Below are 26,631 nucleotides of genomic sequence, written 5' to 3'. Positions count from 1 at the left end.
ATTGATGCGCTAGTACTGCTAGCGGAGGGATCCGGGAGATTATCCCGTTGCCTGCGGCCGAAGACAGAGCTAACCTCTCAAGTTCTAGTAGAAAGTACTCTCAAGCTAAGGATCGGACTACATAGCTACAACTATTAAGATGCTAAAAGAGCTATACAGCCAGCCAAAAGGGCCTACGGATGACTGGCGCTAGCTCTACTCTTCGCGTCAAGTCTTTTCCTCCGCCACTCTATTCCTTTCCACCGACTCACAACCACACAAAAAAGACAGCTTAGTCCCGTGAACAATGAAAAGATAGTGAAAAACCAACCACGCCCGACTGCATTCACTAACGGCTCGATAATGGCCGCTGACGCCGCGCTGAACCCGCATCTCGCGAGCTGGCTCGACGCGTACGCCGTACTAGGTACGTCGGGAAATACGTCTACGAGCAAAGCGCTGGCAGTGTGACTCAGGAGCGTAGACAGCGCGCAAATGAAGAATTGCAAGATGATCGGTACAGCGGGGTGGACGTGTTGTTGGACGGCCCATCCGTAACTCGTGACCAGGGCCGTCTGTGCAACGATAAAGGGGACGATCATTCTATATCTTGCATATTCTATTGGGAAGTCTGTCAAATCCAGCTTCTCTGTTTGCGAGATGTCGATGTTATGTTTCTGCGCCGCTTTGGCATAGTTCGCGTCGATGAGTCGTCCAGCTATGATGCCTCCAATCGTCATGCCTGATAACCCAGGGAGAAAAGCCAGACCGATTTGGAGTTCGTTATAGGCGTAAACATCGGCAAAGATAACAGAGATGGCGACTTGGAAAGTGTAGTAGACGCCGTAGGAGGATGCGATCATCCGGAGTATAGCAGCGGCGTCGGGGTGGAGTATGATGCGCAGCGAGTCGACGACTCGCCGGAGACTCTGACTTGCTTTAACCACTGGGACGTTTATTTCATGCGTAATGCGCTGCTTGCGATCTTCTTTCTGCTTCTTTTTTCCCCGTAAAACATCCATCCACGTCTTCCAAATCCCATGCACAGCTCGTGATCCATTCCCTGCAACTACTCTTGACGTCTCTGGCAACGTGAACCCGACAGCTAGAAAGCATGCAACGGCAATAATTAGCAACGCCACAAATACCCACTTGTGTCCACCCGTCTTCAACGCAAGGGCACCACCAATCACTGGTCCCACCGCACTAATGCCGTTACACGTAGCGAGCATAGGTCCCAGCATCTTGCCCCTCTCGCTCACAACCGCCACATCTGCCACAATCCCATATGCAATTGATGGAATCGAGCTTCCCCCGATACTTTGCACAGCTCTGAGTGCCATCAACGCTGCATAGCTATTCTTGTTGAGCACGAGGCCTAGGCTGCCTAGAGCGTATATCAAAACCAGCGCCAGCAGTACGGGACGCCTTCCATACGAGTCCGCCAGTGAGGCGAAGATACCCGGGGAGATGGCCTGGCAAATGGCGTATACGGTGACGGTCAAGTTGATGGCTTGGATAGAGACGGAGAAGTGTGTACTTAGTGTGGGAATGAGCGGGAAATATATGGTCGCTGTTAGGGTAGAGAGAATCAATATGATACCAAGAGAGTAAGTTAGATGCGTGCGTGTACTGGCTGGGAAGATCGAGTATAGTTCATCGTTACCCGGAGGTGCCTTTTCGTCGCTCTTGTCTTGTGTGAATAACGATGCGGTGGCTTTCGCATCGACTTCGCTCCTTCTAGGCGCTGCCTGCATGGGTAAGATTTCGGGCGAGTGTGACATCGTCCTTGATTGATAGACTAGTGAGAGCAGTCATGGTATGTAGTGTTCAATGCTAGAAACGAGAAATTTATCAAATACGAGATGGTGTACTTCTTACCCCGGGCTATTTCGAGTTAGTAATGCCCTGTATTGCGTGATTGGAAGCTCAATATTCGTTCTGTCTTGGCGATTGGATCCGCTATTTATAATCACTTTTGGCGTGATATTATCATGTGAAGATCGACCTATGTCATCGCCTTAAGATTCTCGATATGGTCATTATAGTGTACTAGAGCAGCGAAGATAGCATTGGGATCTGTTGAGAGAGAAGAATAAGTTGTAAAGCTCGGAAGCTCTCTGCAAATCGTAAAAGCGGTGTTGCAACAAAATTGGGATCTGTTCATGTCATGTCTTTGTGCAAAAGAAATGGCCAACGCTTGTAGCTCTTCACAGGGAGCAAGAATAACATTTCGATTCCTGCAACCATACATATGCTTATGAGAAAATTACTATAGATCAGCTTCTAAACTTCCATTACGCGATAGCTATCCAAAATGGACTCAAAAATGACTAGCGAAAATTCATCATTGAACTCGAAGGAATTTGTTTCGTCTCACAAAGTGCCATCAATACCTAGGCAGCTATCATCTGATGCACCCCGTCATTTTCGGTCAGGAATGCTTGTTGAACCCATAAGTCTAGAATTAGATTTATATTCGTGGATGATAATCAAAGCTGTGTGGAACCTGGAACTGTCCGGTACAAGGCACTATAAAGAGTCGGCTTGCCCCCCATTATGTTTCCGAGAATTTACATGCACTTTTGGCTATGGCTTAAAGACCTCCACAACACAGGTAGCTATCCAGACTTGACAGTGTGTAGGAGTGATACAAACAGTCACTTCGAAACGCTTGACTTATCCATTATCCGAGTTGAGGGAGAAAAACGAAACAAAGAAAATAACTAATCCTCTTCGTCCACAATCATCTTGTTCAGTCAAGAACAGCTCGGATTTGTGCCTGCAAGTAGCTATGCACTTCTGGCTGATGCATAGCGTCCTGCTTTAGCTTCTCGAAATCTCCGAGAAAAGCCTCAATCCGGTTCATGGGGTCAGAATCTATCTCATACGGCGACTGTAGCATCCTGGGTGCCGGCCTCATGGTAGTGTCGAGTCGTAAGCTTAATGTTTCCTCGGAGCCGGAGTCATGATCCTCGCTCGATGACGCCGTGGGGAGTTGAGCAGCGCGCTCAATATCTCGCGCCAATGAAGGCTTTGGATATTTCGTCCGGCTAGGACCTTCCAGTTTATCCTCAAAGGAGGGCCTTCTTCTCTTTCGGGTTGGCAAAGTACTAGAGCTATCGACAGATCTCTGAATTCTGTGAATGGCGACGAGGTGGTTCCGCACTCGGGCCCAAAGAGCCACGGGAGTCGTGCTAGGCTTACATGTGCCCTTTTTGATGACGGATACATGTCTAGCATTCAACGGCAATTTTCTGTTATAGGAAACCAATGGCTTCATCAAATCCGCAACGGCCTTCCCATCTTCATTACTCAGCGGCCGGCTGAAAGTGACACGAAAGTCCACATAGTCGCAATTTTCATCTCGAAATTCTGGAGCAGAGCTCGATCGTCGTCGACTCTGGGTTGGAGTTGCGAGTGTTTGCCTGCTTGAGACCCAGATATGCTCAGGCATGAAGTCCCACCTCGGAAAGAGTACCGGCTCTTGGGTTCTTGGAAATGGCTCATGTTCTTTTATCTTGGAAACTAGACGATCCGTCGTAAAGGGTGGCCCAGAGCTCATTTCCCTCAGTGCCCACGTGAGGGCGGATGTGAAGGAGTTCTCTCCTGGGGGATGTGTGTATTTCTCGCAGGCACCAAGGTACTCAAAGGCGCGGCCAGCGGATCGTAGTTTGGCGAGAGACGCGGCGTCGCAACAGTCGAAAATGACGAGAACGTCACCTTTGGCATGTTGTAGGGTGTTCTCGCTCATTTCCCACATCACAATCTCATCTTCGGATGGCATTTCCTTGTATCCAAGCTTTCTTCTGTGTAACCTAGTTAGTGTTTATGTACTGTACTGAGCCGTAGCAACACCATATAATTTGTCTAATAACACATTCCCATCCAGGAAGTGTATTCAGTTATCTCACAGGGCGCTGTAACACTTACGGATGTAGATCAAAGCTCCCAGGGTTATCGCGGCGTCTGTCACTACTACGCCATCCATGGCCAGCATAGTACACGATAAGCAGCGCATGTTCCTTCCCATGTTCGAGCGTGAAATTGGAAAGATGGTTGACCATCTGAAGGTGAGCATTCTTATTACTCTTGATAAGTTGTTGCTGAACGTGAAAGCCGTAATCCTTTCGGAACACGTTCTCAAGCTGTTCTACCTTCTCGCGTGTCAGCCTCATTGGCAAAATTTTGTTCGCCTGTTCAACGCACCTCATCCCGTACGTTCAAGTCTGTGAATTGTTTTTCGTTTGAGTCGTACGAAAGAAGGAGCACTGATGCAGAGTCGTGGCTGATGGGCTTCCTAGAGGATGGCATATTCTGCTCAAAGACAGTGCGAAAGCTCTGGGGTCCATTCGGGTCTGAAGAAGGGGTGTTAGGTGGGCTTGGGCCTGCTTGAATAGAAAAGTCCGCAACAATGGGCATTGTTGGAGTCAGCTCCATTGTGAAACGTGGAACTATCTGGTTCTGTACAATAGTTGGCGGGTTTGGGCAGGAACACCCGTTCGCGACTGCGACATCTCTCCCTATATGCTGTCAGCAAGACTCAACACTGCCCCATGTTGGTCAAGCACAGCCTTGTGGCCTGTGGCCATGCTAAGGCAGATGATTTCATTGCGAGGCTCACAGATGGAAGCAGCAGGCTACGCACCGCACGCGATGGTAAGGCTGTTTCAGCAGAATAAACGCGCTAAGCGACTTCTGGCCCTTCGCGAGTCCTCCAGTCAAATCCTTGACTCCCTTTCATGTCATGATTGGAGTATGGCAAAATGATGCAGTCTCACTGCAGGATTAGCCCCCACAATGTGCTACAGTCGAACATAATTGGTGGCTGGCCTTGTCCCTTTGTGAAGCTCCGACGCCCTTGGTCGCGCGGTCCCACACCTTCCGATAGGCAACAACCCAGTCAGAGCTCGTTAAGCATATCACCAGACACCATGAGCAATTGAGTGTGTGCTTGAGTCACTTCAGCCGCATGAGTGCACATTCGTTCATTTATATGACAATGGAGTGCGGTAACGCTCAGCCTGGTGGCCGGCCCCTTCCCGCTCCCCTATTCTCTGCCTGAATCAGCCTTGCCATATGCCTCAGGATTGAACATCTACTGACGTTTCTCTCACCGGTCGTTACCTAAACTCGCACAAATTCGTCCGGCAGTGTCAGCTATCTTGTATCTCACCGGTTTTCGTTTCTTTTCGAGTCACGCAACGCGAGCCAGCGTCTTTGGGATGCCTACCGGTGACAGCAGCGAAGCGAGGCCTTCGATCGTAGGTTTTTGACCAATATGAATGTACGCCAGACTAAAGCGTGTTAGGCTGAGGCGACTGCGGAAAATGGCCGGTCATTCGTCCCGCGCTCTCAGCAGCCTGACAGTGTACGTTGATCCCATTCAACGCATTACCTTTTGTGGTAACCACGCTTTCACATAACAATACTTCATTGAGCTCGCTAATCACTGCTATCCCAGTCTATCTCGAAGTTTGATGTGGGTGCAAAGGCCTGGCTGCAAGACGAGGATTGTGACCGACCCCTCTGCGAGGTGATTGTTATTTCCAAGAGGAGTCTTCGTGGGACTTTCCAGTATCAAGTAAAATATAAAGAAACTGAAAAGACTGTGAAAGATCCGGATGGTACCGATTGGTTTCCAGAGACTCAACTCACGGTGAACAAGCCGATGTTCTGATGAGGTAATTGCTTGGACTTTTCGCCGATCGACTAGTGTATCCGTATGCCTACACGTAGGTGGGGCAGACAATGAGCAAGGGCACACAGCATTAGGCTGACCGGGGCTGATCCCACGTCAAAATGAGATCGAGTTATATATTCTCACCTTCCCATGCGTCTATCTAGCTGGCTATAGTCCAACTTATACGGACAAATCTTAGACCTCGATTCTTTATAGTGAGAATGGACGAATCTCTCAAACAAGCGTCAATTATGGAAGCGGGGCAAGCTGGATACCCCGTGACACCAACTTCGCCGAGTATAAATGAGAAATCAGGAGGACATTTATCCGCGAGCAGCACTGATTCATCGACCAAGCCATTGAACCCCAACTCTACTTCTCAAAGTAAGGATTCCTGAATTTCTTATCCATGATCCTGAACAAGCAAGAAGATTAACGACCAAAGGTGCCCAATCATCAAACCACAACCCCTGGGCCACCCTATGTTCAATTCCGTCTAGACTCGGTCGTTGGGCTTCGCGTCCACAGCGGCATAAAGTAGCCACCCAAATCGTAAGAACATGTAAACAACCCCCTCTCACCTATCCAGCATTCAAGCCTCTAACCAATCACAGTAGATTCTTGCCCCCGCGGGTATCCACAACTCGCTGCCTTCCTCGACAGTGATGAGTGCTTCTCTGTCTACCGCCGTTTTGGATTTCTTCAATCGCGGCTCCTGCTTGACAAGCAGGAAACGCTCCGCGGGCTTGAAGAAGCACTCGACAAGCTCGATAAGAGAGAAGCAAAAGCAGATCTTAAGCGGCCAATGACTACGGATCTGCCTCATAAGGAAGTAGAGCCACGGCGAAAGTTGCTTGCGGCTATCGAAGGGGAGTTCACTGCTTATGGTATGTCCTCCTTGCAGGTTGTATGCGTACTACCGTCCGGATACAACCTTGATAGTAAATTCTACGGTGTGATTAATATTTGTGAAGCAAATCTTCTCGACACAGCAGCCAAAATGATGGCTCTGAATCACCCCTCAAGAGCCGATTTCCAAAGCGTACAAAACTACATGGACAACCGCCAACCACTCCTTGAGGCTGAAGCTAGCTGGGTCCGCAAAAAGGAAGACTTAATCACACTCCGAGTTGGCCGCGAGCACGCGTGGCTAGATTCAGGTATTGAAAAGCTTCTAAAGTATTTCCACTGCTCAGCTCTCGAGTCCATTTTCGGAGACGAGGTAAGCCCACTGATCTTAATCCACACACAGCACCCTCTTAATCAATGCAAAACTAACAGTGCCCTCAGCAAACAAAGCAGAAGTCCTCCGGCGAGGAAGTGTACTATTCAAGGCAGCGCATAACCAACCTAGCTAGCTCCATCATAACGCTCATGGTGCTGGTACTTCTTGTTGTACCCATCTACCTGCTGTACCATCTCCTCAACGAGGCCCCAGATGTGGGTGGGAGGATCTACGCGATCTGCATGGGCATCCTCCTGATCTCCACCCTGTCTTTCTCAGCTGTGCTATACTTGTTTACTCGCGCGAAAAGGCATGAGATTCTTGCTGCAGCTGCTGCGTAAGTATGTACCTCGTGGATTACAATAGAACGTGGCTGATCTTACGGGTTTCAGGTATTGCGCTGTGCTGGTGGTGTTTCTTGGGAACGTTGGCCCGGCGGGGAATTGATGCATGTCTCGTTCTTCTTTAATCTCAGATTTTTCCATGGAATAGATAGGCGCTGGTGAAAGCTTGGTACGGATGAGGGCCCTAGATACTAAAAGTTAGGGGTCTAATGAATCATGAATTTTAGTGAGAAGAAAAACTTTTAACTCGGCTCTCTATATGAGAATATGCATGTTAGTGCATTTACGATCAAAAGCGCATTTGCATGCATGTGCGACCATTGCGTATTCTTACAGTTACGGGTAAGATCTGAATGTTACGTAATGCCTTGCACAGTCTTTTCTGCTTCGACATAGCAAAGGAAGCAGGCATTACGCTAGATAGGCTGTATGCGCTCAATCCAGCTCTCAAGGGGGACTGCAGTGGTCTTTGGCCTGGGTACGCATACTGTATCGGCATATCTTAATGTAGCCTAATTAATCACCGTTATCAACTTTACCTGCGTCCGCTACGCTGTGCATGGCAATAAGCACGCTGGCGGGGCATACTGCATCAAAAAAATTAACTATTGTTGGCTTCGAAACATCTCTCAATGAAAACCAGGGGTATTTTGGGCTCTTTCTGGGGCATCGGTTAAGCCTAACTTAGGGTTTTATAGAAATCTAGGCCACTGTATGAAAGTTTCTCTATAATGTAGAAGTCCCACAAGCGCAAACGCTCTGAAAAAAGACGAGGATCATCTTTGACAAGGGTTTTCACGATAGTCTGAATAGGAAGCGCCCTAGGATCATGAAGGATGAAGGAGGATACTGACGCCTGCTCGAAATAGTTCAGTTGAGCGACTTGGTTAACTTTCTCATGTCTCTCCACTTGACTGAACTCATAGGGGTGATCTAGTCCCATCTGGAATATTCGCAGGTATATAGCTCGTAAAACCTCCCTGTCGATAGCGCCCTCATATGCACTATGATCAAGGCCGGACGACCAGAACGAACTTCTGAATACCTGGGAAGTTATGAAATTTACATGAAAAGCTGTTCGGGTATACAAGGCGCCTCGCATCCTGCTGACTATGTTTCCTGCCTAGGTAGCTTGCAGCTCTGCTTCTACCTCACTCAACCAAGCTTGTATCATCGCCTCCTTATGCTGAAGCTCATATCGGTTTTCCCACGTAGTGTCTTCAATGAGCGACACCGTCACATGTATGCCAACTTTCTTCAGGAGGCATATAGGCCGAGTAAAGGATTTCAGGCCTTCCTTCATGTTGTTGCGACCCTCCATAGTATTGACAGTAAGCTGCCAGTAGAGTTTCACCTGTAGCTTAGCCTTCGGGCAGAGGCAGCTGAACAACTCCAGATCTTGAGCGACCCGTTCCCGTACTTCGGCTGACTTGCAGAAAAGATGGTTTACTGCTATCGATTTGGTGATATCAGTCACCAGTGCATGGGGATGGAGACCCATGTTGAAGCGGTCTTGGTGGAGGAAGTATTGCGGCATGCTGCCCAGGCGGCGGGAAAAATTGAATTTGGTATATCGGTACCAGCTCTCGACAAGTTCGATTGCGAATTGTTTACCTAAGACATCATCGCGCCAGAAGTGGGACCAGCAGAGGGGATCGCGCTTGGATCGAGGTTCGTTGACGAAATAAGGGAACTCTTCTTGTGTGATCCGAAGGATGTCACAGTTAGGATCGTTGACGGTGACAGATTCCGTGGTGATGTACCGATACACCAAGTTACGTAGCTCGCGCGGGAGCTTCTGGAGTAAAGATTCGCTGACTTGACGGCACACTGCTATGTTGTAGGCTTCGCACGCGATATGAATCTTTTTGTCGATAGCTGCAAGCATAAACTCAAGCTCGTGGATGTGATTAATGATTTTCGAGTCTTCGATTTCGGAGGGCTGCAATGCCCAGTGTCGGTACGTCGTAGGGAGGTGATGGAGTCGTCTGAATTCGTACGCCACGCGCTGGTGCTCACTGATGAGATCGCGATGGAATGTTGCTGCGTCCTTCATTAACCTGTTTCCATTAGTGCACTGTGATGGGGCCTGTTGTAGGACACATGCGCCTCCAATTGCGTCCAGCAGTATACGGCGTCGGTCAATCCAGCATTGGTAGTCGTCGCCGCAGGTTCCATGTTGAAAAATGGGGCGGGGCGTGTATATAGAATCAAGTCGAGTTGACCTTCCTAGCTCTGTATCAGCTTGACAAATAAAGGCGCACGGTGCGGCAGTTGATGTGCTGCTTAGTAAACACGCGTTCACGTGGGGACTGTTTCACTCATGGTAACTGACAAGGTGGGGGTCATATGTAGTAGAAATGGAACTAGCAGCCTTGGCATTTCCACACACCCTGCTCATAGACGGCCGCACCATGATGTTTCGACTAGTGGTAAAATTCCCAAGCAGTGGCCAGCAGCTGTGGCGGCACAGTAGCAGTGTTGGTTAACCGCGTCTCCTGATCTAGGATCTCGTATCATATGCGTAAGCGAAACTGAGTCGCTGATTTTGATGAACGGGAGTTTGAAAGACATCGATGGTGTTTTCCAAGGGCGTGGACAGCGCTATAATCACACGGAAATGCTCCTGAACTTGAAGCTTCATGGCAAATGTCCATTCGTGAGATTGGCCAGTGTCGCTTGGTAGAGAGATCCAAAGTCAGTCCTTCACTAGTGGGGCCGTTTCGCTACCTAGCAACTGCCTCCGACGGTACATCGCGTAGAGGATTTGGGGCTGTTCGAATGTAGTTGAATTTCGTTGAAGCCGACCAGAGTGTTCATTTCCTGTCGCCGAACGATGCAGACGTAACGGTTCTGATTGTGAGCGCATTCATGCCTACGGAGTTTAGTAGAGGCTGAAGTTGTAGGTCAAGCCAAGCTATACGCGGGATTGGCAAATGAATAAGCAAGGTTCCATTTCCGTTTTGCATCCAAGATGATGTGAAGAAAGTAATTACTCCAGATTGCAGCGTGAACGAGGGTCGTGCTGCGATTGGGTGAAGTATGACGCCATCAGGGTCCAGGGTCGGCGGGAGCTACCCCGCTGCGAAAGAAATTGTTTATCGCCGATACCTAAGTGCTGACGGCCCCTCAGTGAATGCTACCACACGTCAAGCCTAGACTCACTCCTCTCTTCCTCCCTCGAATCTCCAGTCGTTCCATCTCAATCCCATATCGCAAGATGGCAGGCGTCCCAAACACATTCGACGGTGCGCACCATCCCTTCCCTGTCCTAGAACATGGCTCATCGTCTTAGGACCCGTCCACATCGCCGTTGTAGGCGGAACAGGCATCTCCTCCCTGCCAGGCTTTACTCTCGCTGCGACCCTCGACGTCGACACGCCCTGGGGCAAGCCCTCATCCCCCATCAGCATCCTCCAGCACCCGTCCCCCACCACGGGCAAGCCTATCCCCATCGCCTTCCTCTCGCGCCATGGCCTCTCCCACGAACATGCCCCACACGAAGTGAAGAACCGTGCCAACATCGCCGCGCTACGACACATCGGCGTGCGCACCATCATCGCCTTCTCTGCTGTCGGATCGCTGCAGGAAGAAATCCGTCCTCGCGACTTTGTCGTGCCTGATCAGATCATTGACCGGACTAAGGGCATTAGGCCCTTCACATTCTTTGAGGGAGGCATGGTCGGACATGTCGGGTTTGGTGATCCCTTTGATAAGCGTCTGGCCGAGATTGTCAGGCGGTGTGGACATTCTCTCGAGGGCGAGGGCGTCAGATTACACGACAAGGGACTGCTTATTTGCATGGAGGGCCCACAGTTCAGCACACGCGCCGAATCCAACCTCTACCGCTCATGGGGCGGCAGCGTAATCAACATGTCCGCCCTCCCCGAAGCTAAACTCGCGCGGGAAGCAGAGATTGGATACCAGATGATCTGCATGGCTACCGACTACGACTGCTGGCGGGGCGATGGCGAAGAGGATGTTCATGTGGAGATGGTCATGGCGCATATGAAGGCGAACGCGGAGAATGCGAGGCGCTTTGTGGGCGCTGTGCTCAATGAGTTGACCAAGGAGGAGCATGGGGAGCAAGTTCAGGCCAAGCATTTGGAGGGACAAATGAGGTTTGCAGGCGCTATGACGAAGAAGGAGGCCCGAGGGAAGGAGGCAGAGGAGAAGTTGCAGTGGTTATTCCCGGGGTACTTCGATTGAGTTGCAGCGATACCTGTACACGCTCTGAATGCGGAGACAATGTGCTGACGCATCTTCTAATATAGAGCCATTGTTCAACATAATGACTCCCTTTGCTAGATATGAGACATGCCAACTTCCGTTCCGATAGGTCACCATCTGCTTCCATACATGCAGTAGACACCTCATATGGAAGGTCTGTAGCACGCTGTACAACAATATCACAGTCATAGCATCATAGAAACATATAAGCACCAGCTTTCCGCTATCAACATGCCGCATTGACAGCCGCGGAGGGTTATAAACTCCATGATACATAGAATCACTCTGATGCACCTTCCTATTTCGGATAAGATCCGCAGCGGGCATCTGCCGCAATGCTAACGTCAGCACGACGGCCACACTATGGACATCGCATCCTGGTTGACAATTTGGTAATATTATCCCGATGTGAACGGCTTTCATGAGAGCGGATAGGAGAGACGTGCCAATTCGGCGCTTGCCGGGTACAAAAGAGCATGGAACCCGAGCTTCACACGCGAACGTTACTGTGTAACTGCTAAGATCTACTGAGATGATCTTCGCTCACCTTATCGTAACGTTACGATCGTCATATGCCCTATCCCGTCGCATGCCGCGAACGGGATGCATAAAATGCTAGTATGACATGGGTAACCTGCAGCAGTTGCATGATGGCACGTCTTGGAACTATAGCACAAATGCTAAAAAGAGGGACACCCTCCTCGTGTGTCAAGACCGCCTTTGGTTCAGCATCAGACTTGATCAGCCTATCATCATTGAGATATAGCAGCTGACTATTGATATTATGGTGCCAGCATGGTATCTCGCGAAGGCCTTGGCCGCCTTTGCGCTGGTGACGAGCGTGCATGGACAGTATGGAAAGTCAGCTGACTTGCCTCTGCTACTTGATGCGACCGCAGAGGAGCTAACGGCAGGGCTCGATGCGGGAGATTTCACAAGCGTGGATCTGGTTCACGTAAGTGCTCCGTCTTGACTCGATCAAATGAAATAAAGTAGAGTCACATTGTACAAATTATTGATTAATATGACAACAGGCTTATGTAGGACGCATTCTTCAGGTCAACTCAACCCTTCACATGGTCACTGAGATCAATCCAGATGCATGGAAGATAGCGAAAGAGTTGGACGAGGAACGCGCATGTGGCAAAACCCGAGGGTCCGTCGTCACTAAAGACAACTCACATACCTCAAATACTAATACTCTACAGTCCACTTCATGGCCTTCCCATTCTCATCAAGAACAACATTGCCACCGCAGACCAAATGAACAATACCGCAGGCTCATGGTCCCTCGTTGGTGCCCGTGTGCCTCGGGACGCAACCGTAGCTGCCAAACTTCGCGCAGCAGGCGCCATTCTCCTCGGCAAAGCGAATCTTTCGCAGTGGGCCAACTTCCGCTCTGGAAACTCTTCGAATGGTTGGTCTGCGTATGGTGGCCAGACATACGGCGCGTACTACCCCGGCCAAGATCCGAGTGGAAGCAGCAGCGGCAGTGGTGTTTCTGCGAGTCTCGGGTTGGCATTTGGCACGTTGGGCACAGAGACCGATGGAAGTATACTCTCGCCGAGTCAGCTGAACAATATCGTGGGTCTCAAACCTACTGTAGGTCTTACGAGCAGGAGCCTCGTCATCCCCATTTCGGAGCATCAGGATAGCGTTGGACCGATGGCGCGTACAGTCAAAGATGTTGCATACATTCTCCAAGCCATTGTGGGACCAGATCGATACGATAACTACACTAGCGCCATTCCATGGGCTTCAAAGGCATCGAATAATTCGATCCCGGACTATGTAGCCGCCTGCACTCTCGATGCTCTTAGAGGCAAACGTATCGGCGTGCCGCGCAACGCTATAGGCTCTCGCACCAACGCCTCGGCACCCATATTTGATGCCTTCGAAGCTGCACTTGGTGTTCTCCGTGAAGCCGGCGCGACTGTCGTTGAAAATACAAATTACACCGCGTACACAGAGTACTTGAATTCCACTGCCGAAGGCACAGTCTTAGATGGGGATTTCAAGCCCAATCTAGCCGCTTATCTGTCTCAGCTCACCTTCAACCCGCAAGGTGTGAAGACGTTGAAGGATGTGCGGAACTTTACACGAACATTCCCGCTGGAGGAATATCCGAGCAGAGACACGGCATCATTTGATGAAGCACTCTCTCTCAACTTCAGTAACACCGATTATGAGTTCTGGGCCGCCTATCAAAAAGACCTATACCTGGGCGGGGAAGGCGGTCTCCTGGGCGCCTTGTCTAGACATGACCTTGACGCTGTTGTCCTACCTTCACGCAGCGCATCCGGCATCTCGGCTATCATAGGTGCGCCTGTTATTTCCGTACCGCTAGGTGCATTGCCACCAAACACGACAGTGGTAAAGAATGAAAGAGGGACACTGAATGCAACGGCGCCGAACATTCCTTTCGGTCTGGCGTTTGCCGGAGCACACTGGTCAGAGGCAAATCTTATTGGCTTTGCGTACGCATTTGAACAGCGGACAAACGTGCGGAGGAAGGTAAAGCCGTATATTGAGCCGAGCATTGAGTTGGTGGATGTTGTTGGGGCGTAAGAAACCTGATCAAGTTCAGTCTCAATAGAGACGTTCTCTCGCAAACAACGAATCAAGATCTATGCGATACAGTGTTCGGACGAGAAACGGGTGACGGGGGCAACGAGTAGCAGCGACCACAGCAATAGAAATATGAGTAGTCTGCCAATATGGCATGGTATCCGCCGACCGACAATTCAATCGCCGAGCTCTCTTGGAATAGGACAAGCTTTTTTTCCGCGTATACTAATCGCTGGCATACCCGGAAAATCAGATTGCGGGGTCCCGTCTTGGAAACCTCCGTATAGATTGAGCCTGCCTTGCACATACATTCACGCTAACCCTGGCAGGCATACCATGCAAGTGTAGCCTACTTCATTCGACCACACCTAAATGCACCGAACATCGTGACCTTCCACATTCTGACCATCTTCGATACCGAAAACCTGATGCTAGAGCCATGTGGCGACCAGGTTTCATAGAAAACGTTTTTGTGATAGAAGTTTGTCGCTCATTGGAGGAGCAGAGTTGGAAGGGGAAGCATCCATGTTCCACCAATGACGAGCATTTCTCTACTACGCTCACCCCATTCAATCAAAGAACACACGATAAAGTTGATGAGTTCTAGGAGTTGTAGCAGGTATAAAGCCGTGCTCGAACGCCATTCGTACTCTCTCTTGCATCATCAGCATCAGAATCACTCTCCTTCCCCAATTCCACCCTCATCCTCTTCACCATGCGTTACACTCTTGCAACCCTCGCCGTGCTTGCGGCCACAGCCCTCGCAGCCCCAACGGCAACAGCATTCCCCTCCGCGGCCAGCAATTCCGCCATCCCAACTGCTCGCGTCATATCAGGAGTCTTCGATGGCAAGATGGTGCGCTTCTCGCGCAATCCTGATGTCTGTAAGGGACAAAAGGAGACTGGCGAGGAGGACGCCATGTTCATCGCCGAAGACGGTGCGACCATTAAGAACGTGATTATAAGCAAGGCGCAAGCTGAGGGTATTCATTGCCGTGGTGCTTGCACGCTTCAAAATGGTACGTTGTTGTCAATACTCTACACTCCTCTGCACGCAAATCTCTGCCTGCAATCCTTTAACACACCATACGATTCTTATTGGAATTGCTTTTTATATTCTATACTAACTTCAATCCCACTAGTCTGGTGGGAAGACGTCTGCGAAGACGCAGCAACCTTCAAACAGCCCGCAGGCAAAACCTCCTACGTAATCGGCGGCGGCGCAAAGGGCGCATCGGATAAAATCTTCCAATTCAACGGCCGCGGCACTGTCAGTATCAAAGACTTCTTCGCAGATACCTACGGAAAGATTATTCGAAGCTGCGGTGACTGCAAGGGTAACGGTGGACCCCGCAATATTATCATCGATGGCGTAACGGCAACGAACGGAGGCGTGCTTTGTGGGATCAACTCGAACTATGGCGGTACGTATCTTTTCCCCAAGGGTTTTTGTTTTTCGTGGATATCAAGACTAATATGTTCTAGATACGTGCAAGATTTCAAATTCGTGCCAGAATAAAAATAAGAACTGCGATCGATACACAGGTGTTGAAAAGGGTAATGGAGAGAGTAAGAAGCTTGGGAGTGGGCCTGATGGGAAGTCTTGTACTGTCACTGGGTTTACGTCGGCGTGCTGAGCCGGAATCTTTCCTTTGGGTGAGGAGAAGTGACTGAATTCATGGCGGCGGATTGAAAGGGCGAATTTCAGGAGCTGAGGAGGTAGAGAAAGGAGATAGCTTCGTGTATATACTTCTAGTTGTCACTCGCTCTGAATGAACTTGTAAATACATGGTTTTGTCGCATCTCGCGTGGAGTGGTTTTTGCAGCGTCGTTTATACACCACTACGTCGACTGATAATCTTGGTCATCTATCCCAGTGGGTAACTTATATTGCTATAAATCAATATTGAGGTTGAAGTTTCGTAGTGTGATGCACGGGCTGCGATCTTCACGCTGCTTTCTGACATCTTTCCCTCTTTCGGCTAGCGATCATTCTGTCACCAATCAAGGTGACTTTGTAACGATGGCGTGCGCCGTGCCGTCCCGCTTTGAATCTGACAAGCGTGTGCGATCCTATCGCGCGCATCTAAGTTACCAATGGGTTGAACTATGAAAGTAAGCTAATGACCGTCTCGAACAATAATCTCTTGCTCGAGAGTGATACGGTCCATCTCTGAATCTCACATCACAGCATTGTCCACTGGACCTCTCCATTATCACCTTTTAGACCGTCTTGTTGCTCTAACTCTAGAATAAGTCTATGTATAGTTCAAATGAATGCGGTGGGTTCCAGGCCAGCGATTCACCCGGCGTGAGTACTTTCGCTTAGACCTCGTATTCAAAGCTCTTCTGTGACATCGCAACTGCCCTCCTTGTCGCCTCATCTAGATCCTCCTTTGGCAATCCCAGCTTCTCGTTGTCCAAAACATGGCCTGTCTGATAGTCGCCCTCGCCGCTTGCAAAGAAACCGCGCGCATACATAGCCTTTACGAAGCCCAACCCATTGCCACTCCCCAGCTCCTCCAGGCCCTTCCTGTGTCGCTCCTCCACGGGCTCATAACTGATCTTCCAGTCGGCATCCGTGGTACCAAGCACGCGATTGAGCGAGTCCAACATATCGCGCTGGGAGACAAGGAACGAAGCGATATACAAGCCGTTGTTCAAATAATCCTGTATCGCCGCATTTCCACCCTCCTTTGTCAGAGGAAGGCTAAGGAGCGCGGCAACAGCTCGTCCGCATTGGTCCCACGTGCTCGTGTTAATCTTCCTCGTTCCATCATCATAGAAAGTCACCGTCCGCTTCTTAAGATCGAAGCCGTACCACTGCTCTCCCAGCGAAAGGCTGAATTCGTACCAGAAACCGCATACAAGGGCAATGTAGTCTACGCCTTCGACGTCTTCCACCTCCTTGAGGATTTTGCTAAAGGAGCCCATGATTGGGCAGCTAGCTAGATTGCCGGCGCGCTCGCGGATACCGAATCCGAAGTAATTCGGCAAGACGGTGGGGACGCCTGCCTTTTTGGCAGCATTGATGATCTCAGAGTGCAGCGTGCGAGGGGCTTGGGAGTTAAGGGTGATCGCCAGGAAATCGTTGCCGCGCAGCGCCTCAACGATACTCTGCTCGGAAGAGTAGTCGACCTTGGCGATTTTGAGGTTGGGGTTGGTGGGGAAGGTTGCTTTGCTCTGGGTACGGGTCAAAACGGTCACGTTGTGCTTGCCGGTTGCCAGGAGATGTTTGAGAATGTGGGAGCCGAGGCTGCCGGTACCCTGCAGGATGTTAGGAAAAAAAATCGCGAGTGTAGATAGATAGAGGGAAGCATACCCCGATCAATGCGACATTTCGAATATAGGACGACATGGTAGTAGCGCGAGATAAATAGTAAAGTGGAAAGTTTGTGAATTTGGAGATGTTGGGGAAACTTGAGGCTGAGAGCTGTTGCGCTTTATAGCTCCGTCATGTTTTACATTTTAAATAGTGGAACAACCAGTCTCATCCGGCTTGGTCCGTCCGTCTCCTTGGCCTTTTGAAACAAGGACGTTAGTTCCATCTGTCGCATTCCACGCTAACCTCGAGCCGTATTGTTGTAGCCCTGCCAAGGAGTGGTGCCGCCGAATATTGTTCTAACTAAACCCGGCGAGCCCCACGTTATGCCGAGGTCTTTAAGAGTCTAGGTGCTGGTATGATGATTGCCTAGAAAGCGTACATAACAGAATATAAGAGAAGTAAAATTCACCTGTGCAATGCAAAATAGATGAAAAGAATAAGTTGCAAAGCTCAGAGAGCTCTCTGCAAATCAAAATAGATGCCATTCATGCAATGAGTAGATGTTGCTTCTTTCTGCAAGATCTAAAAATGTAACGAGGCGCACAATAACGCCGACATCTTCCTTGGGCGGTCACTTGGCCACCGCAGTAAGGCCGCAGACTTCGACCACCGGACGAATGCTGGCCAGCAACATGCTTGAGAAATCAAGTTGTATTCGGAAATAACACATCTTATATACTATCTGCACCCTCATAGTTTCTAAGCCCTTCATTTCTGGACCAACCGTGCGCGAAGGTCCATTTGGGCATCAGCAGCTACCAGTAGCTTCCCATGCATAAAGCAGTGCTCTCGTCGTGCACCTCGTTCTCTGTACCGTCCTCGAAGTCAAAGCGGGTGCCTTCGAGGAACCAATCGCCCCCTATAGCAAAGTTAGCAATGCTTCCGGTGTCGTGGAGATAAGTAGGACACTTACGTATGTTGCCATATGAATCGCGAGATCGATCCCAGAACCAGCGATCTTTGAACTGACAAATGCAAGACTTGCGACAGATACAGTCATGTGGCCTATCAACTCTGTTAGGAATAATGATACACAAGAGGTAATATACTAGTCAACTTACAGGTTCTCGTTTGGCGTGTTCAAGATGGCTTTGAGCGTGGCTCCATTGTCATGCCCATGAGGCTGATTGATCCGCTCTTTAGCCAAGATATCGTGCCAGTAATCCTTTTGGGGCTTTCGAACGAAGCCGGTTATCTTGATATCCTTGATGTGTTTGATGTGTTCGAAAGCTAGTGTCAAGATATGATCAACCATAATCGTCTGGCAAGTCGTGCGCTCGAAAGTCTCGCCCCAAGGATCGCCAATGTACCCGTCTTCAGGATCGCGAAAGCGAATCTCGAGATGAGTTCGCTCGTTGAGACGTGTAAGATGGTGGCCGAGGGATATCGACTCGGTCAGATGGATGATCGGCTTGACCTCAATACCAAAAAACTCGAACCATGCCTTGCTCGTGAAGCTGAGTTCTATATGTCCCAGGATGTTGAAGCGAGTTGCTACACCAATCTTTGATTCAGCAACAGAACTGAAGGCTGGATAATCGACAAAGCAGCGCTTGAGACCCTCCCAGCCAGCCTTTAGGGCTTCATCCTTTACCTTTTTGTTGATGTATAGCAGGCTGAGGTTTGGTGGAGGAGTCTCCTGGTATACTTCCACGCGCTGTGAGCTCGTATTGTTGTAACCAATTCCCAGTGTGATGTGTTCATCCTGCGGCTTCACCTTCGACACGTCGGCAGGCCAGTCGTTCTTGGATGCCTTACTGCGTGGATACACCTTACCAGCAGGTGCAATGGCAAACTCGAAGATCATGAGTCGAATCTCAACCGGCAAATCCATCAATCGGAACGGCTGCTTGCTACGCTTGCGGAAGAAGTATGTTACAGATGTTGTGCCTCGCCTACGAAGAAGGTCTGTGTCCGCAAATCGCAGTAGCCAGTCCTTAATGGGAACCCACACGCCCTTCACGCGCACATGAATCTTGTCCACCGTTATTTGACCTTCGCGCGGAATGATCGAGACCGGAACGGTTGCTGGGAACTCATCATCGTCCCGAAAGAAAGTGTAAAACTTAACGTCATTGTTGTTCTTCGAGTCCGGTGGCCAGATCGGAGGTGCGGTAGTGGAAGGAGTAATTTGGATGTGGTTGTTGCACATTAGGACCCCGTGGTCTGGATGTTGATTGAGTTGCTCAATAGCTTGGCGAACAAGACGAATGACCGCGTCCTTCTGGGAGCGCGCCGGTTGGAATTTGTAGATGTATTCGTAGCGGTCTTTGAGGTAGGTATAATTAGGAGGTTGCAGACTCAGAGAGAACTGACGAGCATGACTGTCTTGAGACCAGGACATGCGACCAAGTCGGTCCACGAGTTTCTCGCGCTTTTCGCGACGGTGCGACATGATGGGCTATTATGGTATGTCGCGTGAAAAATAAGGGAGAAGTTGAGTCGGTTAGGGTGACAATTAGTAGGAGATCGTTCTGATGAGAGGATATATAGAGAGTGGAGCTTGAGCGGGAGGGTGCGAAACATGGTCTAAGCGAGCAGTGATCGAGTTAATTCTTTCACTCGAGTGATCTCTGTGCCAGAGATGAAATGACGTATACGTGAAGGCTATTTGAAGTTGATCTCCTCCGGCCCCGTTGAGTGAAAGAACGATCGTAATATAGACGACACTGACGCGCCCTTGCAAACGGATGGACAGTTTGCTCAATCAATCAGAGGTAGAGTCTGAACAATTATGCATTACTATTACCACTACAATACACAATTGACTCACAATGCCGGTTATCTTTCCTCGCCGAGAACGCTGCTCAGTGCTCGTGACTGTGGCCGCGCTTGCTCAAATTCCTCTTTCCAACCCACCCAGCTGGGGCCTTCCTCAGCTTCTCCGTCACCTTCTTGATGTTGACCTTCAGCACCCTCTCAATGTACGCTGGCAGTTGCGTGTTGTCCCAGTTACCAGCCATATTCAGCTTCAGGTCGTCTCCACGCCAGCCATTTCCGTACCCGTAAAGTGTAATATCGGCCGCGGTGTGACCACCAGTAGACCAGTTGATACCGGCCTTCTTGCTGAGGCGAGTGGAAAGGTCAGAAGCGAGCTTGTCGTTCTTCAAGATCGTATCGACCTCTGCATCGGGGAGATCGCCGAGTCCATAACCAGGAAGAATAGTATTCTTGAGATATGCGCGGCGGTCAGTGCCGTTGTATGCTTTCCAAAGGCGCCCAGCATGCTCCGTGGTCATGGTTGCGGCCTTGAGAGGAAGCGGGTTAAAGCCGTTGAGAGTCAAGCCACCGGTCTCGTGGTCCGCAGCTGACATCATGACAGTGTCGGGGTGCTTGTCGATCCACTTTCGCACGAACTTCATCACGTCGTTGTACATGATTACATCGTGCAGATGGCCTACTGGATCATTTGCATGGCCGGCGTGGTCAATCCGGGATGCTTCGATCATAAGGAAGTAGCCACGGGACGACTTCTTCGTGGCACGGTCGAGCGAGGTGACCGCTGTGTCGACCATTTCGAGCAGGGAGGGCTCTTTGTTAGGTTGCTGTTTACGGTCGATCTCGTACATCATCTGGCCTAGACGCCCATTAGTGTAATCTTATTGCGACCGAGCGATCAACATACCATCGTTGAACAGACCAATGTAGGGCAATTCCGCAGCCTTTCCATGCCCCTTCTTCAATTCATCAAACGCCTTACGGTCCTGCATAACCCTGAAGCCCCTTTCTTTCGCAAAGCCGAACAGATCAATGTCATCTTTGCGGCAAGATGTGGGATCAGACTTGGGTTTGAAGTAGCAGCGTCCACCGCCCAAGAGAATGTCAACTTGAGGGCCGAGAGGATGCGAGTACCCAATCTCGTGCTCGGCAATCTTTTCGTATGAATCCCTATCAGCCACATGGGCAGCATAGCAAGCAGGCGTGGCATGGTTGATAGTCGATGTCACAACGAGACCGGTCTTGAAACCGTCTGCTTTCGCCGCTTCTAAGATCGAAGCAACTGGTTTCCCGTCGACGTCGACAGCGATAGCTATAATATGTGAGTTTGGATCGCCTGCACCTACCCAGTGCTTTGCTACATACCGTCGTTGTACGTCTTCACGCCACAGCCGAATGCTGTTGCACTCGCTGCTGAGTCGGTAATCAAGTTGTCGCTCGCTAGCGTTCTTACATTTCCAATAACCATTTCATCAGCTGGTAGCTGGATTGAGACGGGTGCTTTTGGATTTTCGCCGTTCTGCAGCAGCGAGACGTAGTCCCGTGCCAAAGACTGCGAGGCAATGCCAAACCCATCAGGCACAATGTAGATGAAGTTGCGAGCTTCAGGAAGAAACCCTAGCGCGAAGCTACCCTGGGCGAGGAGGGTACCTGCGATGGTTAAGGAGAGAGCGTAGCGCATCTTGAGACGAATGGTTTCCTCGGGTTGCAAATGAGTGCGGTGGTTGTGACCTGCTGAAGCCTGTCTATTTGAAACAAGACAACGCCTCCCTTATATGCAAATTAGACCTGAAAACATTCTGCGATCGCACGTTGCCCGGCACGCCCAGCCGAGTACCAAGTGTTACCAATGAACGTACATTCAGAGAACTCGCATACCCGAGATTGCGGTAATCGAACGTGCTTGCAGAACCCCTCCTCTGTGGCCTCGGAATCCTACGAGTTTGAGCTGTCCACTATAGTGTCCTACGACTTTCCCTTTATGTACGCATAGTGTTGAAGTCAAGGGACCGTTGCTGCTTGGCTTGCTTGGCTCTCCCTTGGTAGACTCGACAGCGTATGAGCGTGGACGCTAACGCGCACGTGGGTGTCCATAATCTGCAACCCTTGTAATTGCAGAACACCATTCATGAGTTCAAAAGAGGAGACTAGGTTGAATTAAATCCAGATCGCGTTCTTTTACTGTCTTATTGGGTAGCCAGGAGAGAATTTACGAGTGTGATCACTGTTTTCCGAACCTCATATATCGCTCCCTCTGTGCCGCCCGCTTGAGTCGTCGGAGGGTTCTGCAGAGTGGTTATTATAAACAACGTAGACTTGAACTATTCAGGTCTGAAGGCTCGTATCTTTCTGAGTCGAGTGACAAATAGACGTCGTCTTCAATGAATTTCTCAAGAGCGTCTTAGCTGTCAAAATGGAATCCAATGAATCTCCTAATACGCGACACTGGCAGAGTGTAGCTGACTCTGCTGCTTAGGAAGAAAGAGCCAGGATCGATATAGAAGAAGCGCAAGCAGTTGCACCTGGTGTGACCCTATATCTCGTGGAGCCTGTCCAACGCACTGCTCCGTAGGTGTACTGAAGCGTCATGTCGCTGAAGAAAGAAGACACCAGTGACAGTATGAGCACATATCGATTGAGAAGCAAGCTTCTGAACTGAAAAGGAGGTCTACTGGTCGTAGGATGGTGTTGATGTACTGTGGTGGCTGATTGACGGCTAAGAATTCTAGTTGATTGGTAGATCGACTTTCGAGATTGCTGTTCGGGCGGGGATTTTCTTATTTTTCTCGGAGTGTTGGGATACTGTGTGAATACTGTGCCCTGATTAGATGATAGAGAACAACGCAATAGGATGGCCCTTAGTGATGCCAACTCTTCAACGGAGGAGTCGATGGTTAGCACAAAGATAGCGTTTAGGTGCAATGGATGTTAGAACGAGGACGTAAGTTTTTTTGCGCTGCTTCGTTATTCGCACTGGAGTCTGTGTCATGACGAACCCTATGAAACGGTGTTATTAGGAGCCTATGATAATAGATACTGTAAGATAGAGCTTCGAAGTTGGCGTCAGGGTAGACGAAACGGTGCAGTCATGACGCAATTCCAAATTGAGTCCAAGCTCCCAGCGACCGAAGCTCTCCGCCACCCCATCAGCCTCATCTCGAGACAGCCGCAGCACTTATCCATTCCAAATTCCATACCTACCAATACACATATAATCTCACTCTATGCGATTTCCTTCCTTTCCAACTTTCATCCGGGCGTTCCACACGATAACAAACACTACAAGCGCCTTCGTTCGATCAAGCCCCGCGAGTAGCCTCGGCCGCACCATCCACTCTACTCCACAGCGCGCAGTCCTCTATCGATCTATGCAAAACATTCCTTTCTTGGGCGCGCTTTTTGGATCATCGAGCAGCATGGCGGATAACACGAGCTACCCTGTTTCGAAGCCGGAGGGCGAGTGGCAAACACAGTTGTCGCCTGGTACGTCTTCACCCTATAGCATGTTTCATGTACGTCGCATATACTAACACCCAGCAGAACAGTTCCGCGTCCTCCGTAAAAAGGGCACCGAGATGCCCGGCTCCGGCGAATACGACAAGCACTATCCCACCGCGGGAGTCTACACCTGCACTGGCTGCTCTGCGCCCCTCTACAAAGCAAACCACAAGTTCGACTCTAAATGCGGCTGGCCCGCATTCTGGGACGCCGTTCCTGGGGCTGTTGGCCAGCGGCGCGACCCAGGCCTGGGCATGGTACGGACAGAGATTGTGTGTAACAACTGCGGGGGGCATTTGGGCCATATTTTCAAGGGCGAGGGGTTCAAGAACCCGAAAGATGAGAGACATTGTGTGAATAGTGTTAGTATCAACTTCAATCCCGAGGACAACAAGTAAGGAGGACGGCGCAATTACAATCTACAGGGGCAGACAATGGAAGAAGATGCCATGGACTGATGAAAGGACAGGGGAGAAAGCAACGCGAGCGGTTGTACCAATATGTGTGTTAGTGACGATGAAACGAGAGATGACCTGAAGCATTACCACATTCATTCTACTATTCAATGGTTTTTGGCATGATTGAGTTGCCCACCTTTTCCTCAGCCGTACTTGCTAGAGAAGATGGCAAGATAACTAGCCACCGTCTATCCCTTATTCAAACCACGCTTCAACCATCTTCCATGCACATCTACCCACTGATTTATCACGCAGCTTCAATGGGATCTTGGAAATCGATTTCGGACTATTATGTCCCGGCAGCACGCGCATCATTTATCATTGTTTTACGCCCTTTACCCCACCGGTCGGTGGCGGGCTTTCTGGCGCCGACATCGCTGGCAACGAAGCGAACGGTCAACACCAATGACAAGGATTTGCTCAGACGCCAGCGCCGACTCTAGCTTCAGTCCGATAACCCGGAATAATGTCATGGACGAGTTGCGGGGGTAGCCTCCCTTCTTCTTATCTCAATTTTGGAGCAGTTTCTTGGTGCCCTTTATATTTAGGTAACTTCGATAGCTGATGACCTCGAGCTATATGAACCATGGGCCGCGCAAGCCTAGGGCAATGTCAGGGGAACGTGGGATAATTCCAGAATCTAGGAATGACTCGAGAAGCACCAGGCGCTCGACATATACCCCAGAAAACTTACATATAGTAGGTCAAGAGGGCGACCAAACACAGCTAGGAACGGAAATGAACGACAGCGACGATGAAGAATTCGACACACGGGCAGAGCATCACCGACGATCACGCGACTTTCTGATAGACACCAATGTTCAAGCAGGGACTGCGATTCCGAGTGCCGATGTTTCAGAGCGGACGGAAGCCACCAAAGGCAAGCTTGTGGCATGGCGCTCCTTACCTCGAAAAGACCAACTGCTCGTTCTGACGCTCGCACGACTATCTGAGCCATTAACACAAACCTCACTGGGCTCATACCTATTCTACCAACTACAGTCCTTTGATCCGTCGCTACCCGATTCAACCATTTCCTACCAAGCGGGCATCATCCAAGCTTCCTTTCCGGCAGCGCAGTTTCTTACTGCAATACTCTGGGGCCGCTTTGCAGATTCCGAGCATGGCGGGAGGAAGAAGGTCATTTACATTGGCTTGTTAGGAACTATGTGTAGTGTTATCGGGTTCGGTTTCTCGCATAGCTTCGCCATGGCAGTGGCCTTCAGAAGCCTGGGCGGGATCTTGAACGGCAATATTGGCGTAATGCGGACGATGATTAGCGAGATCGTCAAAGAGAAGAAATACCAAAGCAGAGCTTTTATCATCCTGCCAATGACGTTCAACATCGGTGTCATCATTGGGCCCATACTAGGTAAGAGAGTGATACATTCAGCACAAAGATCTTTGCGTTAACGAAAGCAGGTGGTCTTCTTGCAAACCCCGTAGCGAGCTATCCATCCGTATTTGGCCCTGGCTCGCGCTTGGGTGGCAAGGAAGGCGTTCAATGGATGATTCACTGGCCCTATGCACTGCCAAACCTGATGAGTGCTGGTTTTCTGTTTTTCAGCAGCATGACTATTCTCTTGTTTCTCGAGGAGACGAGTGAACTTTGCAAACATAAGCCCGATTCCGGCCTTCGTATCGGTCGCTGGATCCGCCGCCATATTCTGCGCCAGAACATTGCCACTGAGTCAGGATACGCTGCTGTCCCCAGCGATGAATGGGCAGCCTCATCAGACCTCGAACTGCAGCCGACACCAATATCCGCGAATCCAGAAAACTCATCTCCGTCTGATAAACCCGGTAAAAGCTTTCGCCAAAAGCTTCCCTTCCGCCGAATATGGACGCGCAACCTCATCATCACTCTCTGCGCGCATGGTATCCTGGCAATGCAAGCAGGTGGCTTTAACAGTCTGTGGTTCATCTACCTCTCCACACCGCGCTTCGATCCGTTGAACCCGCATCCTCCGGGCTTCAAGCCCCACGGCTTTTTCCATTTCACAGGCGGTCTTGCCCTACCGCCGCCGCGTATCGGTCTCGCCCTCGCAATCCTAGGGGTCATTGGTATATCGCTGCAAATCCTCCTGTACCCCAAACTATCGCACAAGCTCGGGGCAGCGAAGAGCTACCGCATTTTTCTAGCGCTATTTCCCGTTACATATGCCCTGGCACCGTTTTTAAGTCGAGTGCCGAGCTGGAGCAAAGCGCCTGACGGTGTTAGCGGCCCTTACATATGGATTGCTATTACGGCTGTGTTGTCTATTCAGGTCCTTGCGAGGACATTTGCGCTACCTTCTGCTGCTATCCTAATCAACAATGTTAGTCCGCATCCATCGGTGCTTGGGACGGTTCATGGGATTGCGCAAACTGTGGGAAGCTTGACGAGGACTTTCGGGCCGATCATGTTCTCTTGGGTGTTTGGTAGAGGACTAGAAATGGGTGTTGTAGGGCTTGCGTGGTGGCTGATGGCAGCTGTTGCCATCTTCGGGTGTGTTATCGCGCAATACGTGAGGGAAGGAGATGGGCACGAGATTCTGATGGAAGGAGAAGTCAAGGGAGAAGATGGAGTTGTCAGGAGGTAAAAGTAGATGGTTCACCTTGCC

General features: G+C 50.1%; 13 protein-coding genes across 13 annotated transcripts; 7 read left to right on the top strand and 6 right to left on the bottom strand.

The window, feature by feature from the left end:
• Positions 1 to 173: 173 nt before the first annotated feature.
• Positions 174 to 1,736, bottom strand: K460DRAFT_271502 (MFS general substrate transporter; the record flags this gene model as incomplete). Its single annotated transcript, XM_040927730.1, has 1 exon — positions 174 to 1,736. One exon carries the CDS (start codon positions 1,734 to 1,736, stop codon positions 174 to 176), a length of 1,563 nt encoding a protein of 520 aa, XP_040792726.1.
• Positions 1,737 to 2,459: 723 nt separating this feature from the next.
• On the bottom strand, positions 2,460 to 4,439 carry K460DRAFT_11379 (uncharacterized protein). The gene is made up of 3 exons (XM_040926572.1): positions 4,189 to 4,439; positions 3,913 to 4,136; positions 2,460 to 3,788 (listed from the first exon to the last, which is right to left on the bottom strand). The coding sequence occupies exons 1-3, from the start codon at positions 4,417 to 4,419 to the stop codon at positions 2,735 to 2,737; spliced, it is 1,509 nt and encodes a 502-aa protein (XP_040792725.1). The 5' UTR covers positions 4,420 to 4,439; the 3' UTR covers positions 2,460 to 2,734.
• A 578-nt stretch (positions 4,440 to 5,017) lies between these two features.
• K460DRAFT_411915 (uncharacterized protein) lies at positions 5,018 to 5,675 on the top strand. Its single transcript, XM_040937507.1, has 3 exons — positions 5,018 to 5,243; positions 5,291 to 5,350; positions 5,444 to 5,675. Exons 1-3 carry the CDS (start codon positions 5,205 to 5,207, stop codon positions 5,657 to 5,659), a joined length of 315 nt encoding a protein of 104 aa, XP_040792724.1. The 5' UTR covers positions 5,018 to 5,204; the 3' UTR covers positions 5,660 to 5,675.
• A 600-nt stretch (positions 5,676 to 6,275) lies between these two features.
• Positions 6,276 to 7,334, top strand: K460DRAFT_273358 (uncharacterized protein; the record flags this gene model as incomplete). The annotated part of the gene is made up of 5 exons (XM_040927869.1): positions 6,276 to 6,549; positions 6,637 to 6,841; positions 7,101 to 7,102; positions 7,167 to 7,224; positions 7,280 to 7,334. Coding segments are annotated over 5 exons (594 nt in total), but the record flags the coding sequence as incomplete, so codon positions are not given.
• A 992-nt stretch (positions 7,335 to 8,326) lies between these two features.
• K460DRAFT_411914 (uncharacterized protein) lies at positions 8,327 to 9,287 on the bottom strand (the record flags this gene model as incomplete). The annotated part of the gene is made up of 1 exon (XM_040937506.1): positions 8,327 to 9,287. One exon carries the CDS (start codon positions 9,285 to 9,287, stop codon positions 8,355 to 8,357), a length of 933 nt encoding a protein of 310 aa, XP_040792722.1. The 3' UTR covers positions 8,327 to 8,354.
• Positions 9,288 to 10,451: 1,164 nt separating this feature from the next.
• K460DRAFT_411913 (Methylthioadenosine phosphorylase) lies at positions 10,452 to 11,703 on the top strand (the record flags this gene model as incomplete). The annotated part of the gene is made up of 2 exons (XM_040937505.1): positions 10,452 to 10,479; positions 10,527 to 11,703. 2 exons carry the CDS (start codon positions 10,452 to 10,454, stop codon positions 11,438 to 11,440), a joined length of 942 nt encoding a protein of 313 aa, XP_040792721.1. The 3' UTR covers positions 11,441 to 11,703.
• A 482-nt stretch (positions 11,704 to 12,185) lies between these two features.
• On the top strand, positions 12,186 to 14,409 carry K460DRAFT_411912 (amidase signature enzyme). Its single transcript, XM_040937504.1, has 3 exons — positions 12,186 to 12,416; positions 12,496 to 12,617; positions 12,670 to 14,409. Exons 1-3 carry the CDS (start codon positions 12,246 to 12,248, stop codon positions 14,027 to 14,029), a joined length of 1,653 nt encoding a protein of 550 aa, XP_040792720.1. The 5' UTR covers positions 12,186 to 12,245; the 3' UTR covers positions 14,030 to 14,409.
• Positions 14,410 to 14,744: 335 nt separating this feature from the next.
• On the top strand, positions 14,745 to 15,666 carry K460DRAFT_270687 (polysaccharide lyase family 3 protein; the record flags this gene model as incomplete). The annotated part of the gene is made up of 3 exons (XM_040927668.1): positions 14,745 to 15,048; positions 15,172 to 15,453; positions 15,515 to 15,666. 3 exons carry the CDS (start codon positions 14,745 to 14,747, stop codon positions 15,664 to 15,666), a joined length of 738 nt encoding a protein of 245 aa, XP_040792719.1.
• Positions 15,667 to 16,244: 578 nt separating this feature from the next.
• Positions 16,245 to 17,534, bottom strand: K460DRAFT_300916 (NAD(P)-binding protein). Its single transcript, XM_040929851.1, has 2 exons — positions 17,352 to 17,534; positions 16,245 to 17,296 (listed from the first exon to the last, which is right to left on the bottom strand). Exons 1-2 carry the CDS (start codon positions 17,385 to 17,387, stop codon positions 16,355 to 16,357), a joined length of 978 nt encoding a protein of 325 aa, XP_040792718.1. The 5' UTR covers positions 17,388 to 17,534; the 3' UTR covers positions 16,245 to 16,354.
• A 575-nt stretch (positions 17,535 to 18,109) lies between these two features.
• On the bottom strand, positions 18,110 to 19,749 carry K460DRAFT_350253 (uncharacterized protein; the record flags this gene model as incomplete). The annotated part of the gene is made up of 3 exons (XM_040931489.1): positions 18,110 to 18,213; positions 18,268 to 18,359; positions 18,416 to 19,749. 3 exons carry the CDS (start codon positions 19,747 to 19,749, stop codon positions 18,110 to 18,112), a joined length of 1,530 nt encoding a protein of 509 aa, XP_040792717.1.
• Positions 19,750 to 20,161: 412 nt separating this feature from the next.
• Positions 20,162 to 21,753, bottom strand: K460DRAFT_274533 (alkaline phosphatase; the record flags this gene model as incomplete). The annotated part of the gene is made up of 3 exons (XM_040927966.1): positions 20,162 to 20,931; positions 20,980 to 21,384; positions 21,438 to 21,753. 3 exons carry the CDS (start codon positions 21,751 to 21,753, stop codon positions 20,162 to 20,164), a joined length of 1,491 nt encoding a protein of 496 aa, XP_040792716.1.
• A 1,455-nt stretch (positions 21,754 to 23,208) lies between these two features.
• K460DRAFT_300909 (SelR-domain-containing protein) lies at positions 23,209 to 24,332 on the top strand. The gene is made up of 2 exons (XM_040929850.1): positions 23,209 to 23,555; positions 23,613 to 24,332. Exons 1-2 carry the CDS (start codon positions 23,297 to 23,299, stop codon positions 23,966 to 23,968), a joined length of 615 nt encoding a protein of 204 aa, XP_040792715.1. The 5' UTR covers positions 23,209 to 23,296; the 3' UTR covers positions 23,969 to 24,332.
• Positions 24,333 to 24,766: 434 nt separating this feature from the next.
• Positions 24,767 to 26,610, top strand: K460DRAFT_274515 (MFS general substrate transporter; the record flags this gene model as incomplete). The annotated part of the gene is made up of 2 exons (XM_040927964.1): positions 24,767 to 25,400; positions 25,448 to 26,610. 2 exons carry the CDS (start codon positions 24,767 to 24,769, stop codon positions 26,608 to 26,610), a joined length of 1,797 nt encoding a protein of 598 aa, XP_040792714.1.
• Positions 26,611 to 26,631: the final 21 nt, after the last annotated feature.

Source organism: Cucurbitaria berberidis, assembly GCF_010015615.1.
Source record: "Cucurbitaria berberidis CBS 394.84 unplaced genomic scaffold K460scaffold_1, whole genome shotgun sequence".
In the NCBI taxonomy this organism is placed as follows: Eukaryota; Fungi; Ascomycota; class Dothideomycetes; order Pleosporales; family Cucurbitariaceae; genus Cucurbitaria; species Cucurbitaria berberidis.
Note: the sequence above shows the minus strand (reverse complement) of the source record. Positions and strands in the feature narration are given on the sequence as shown.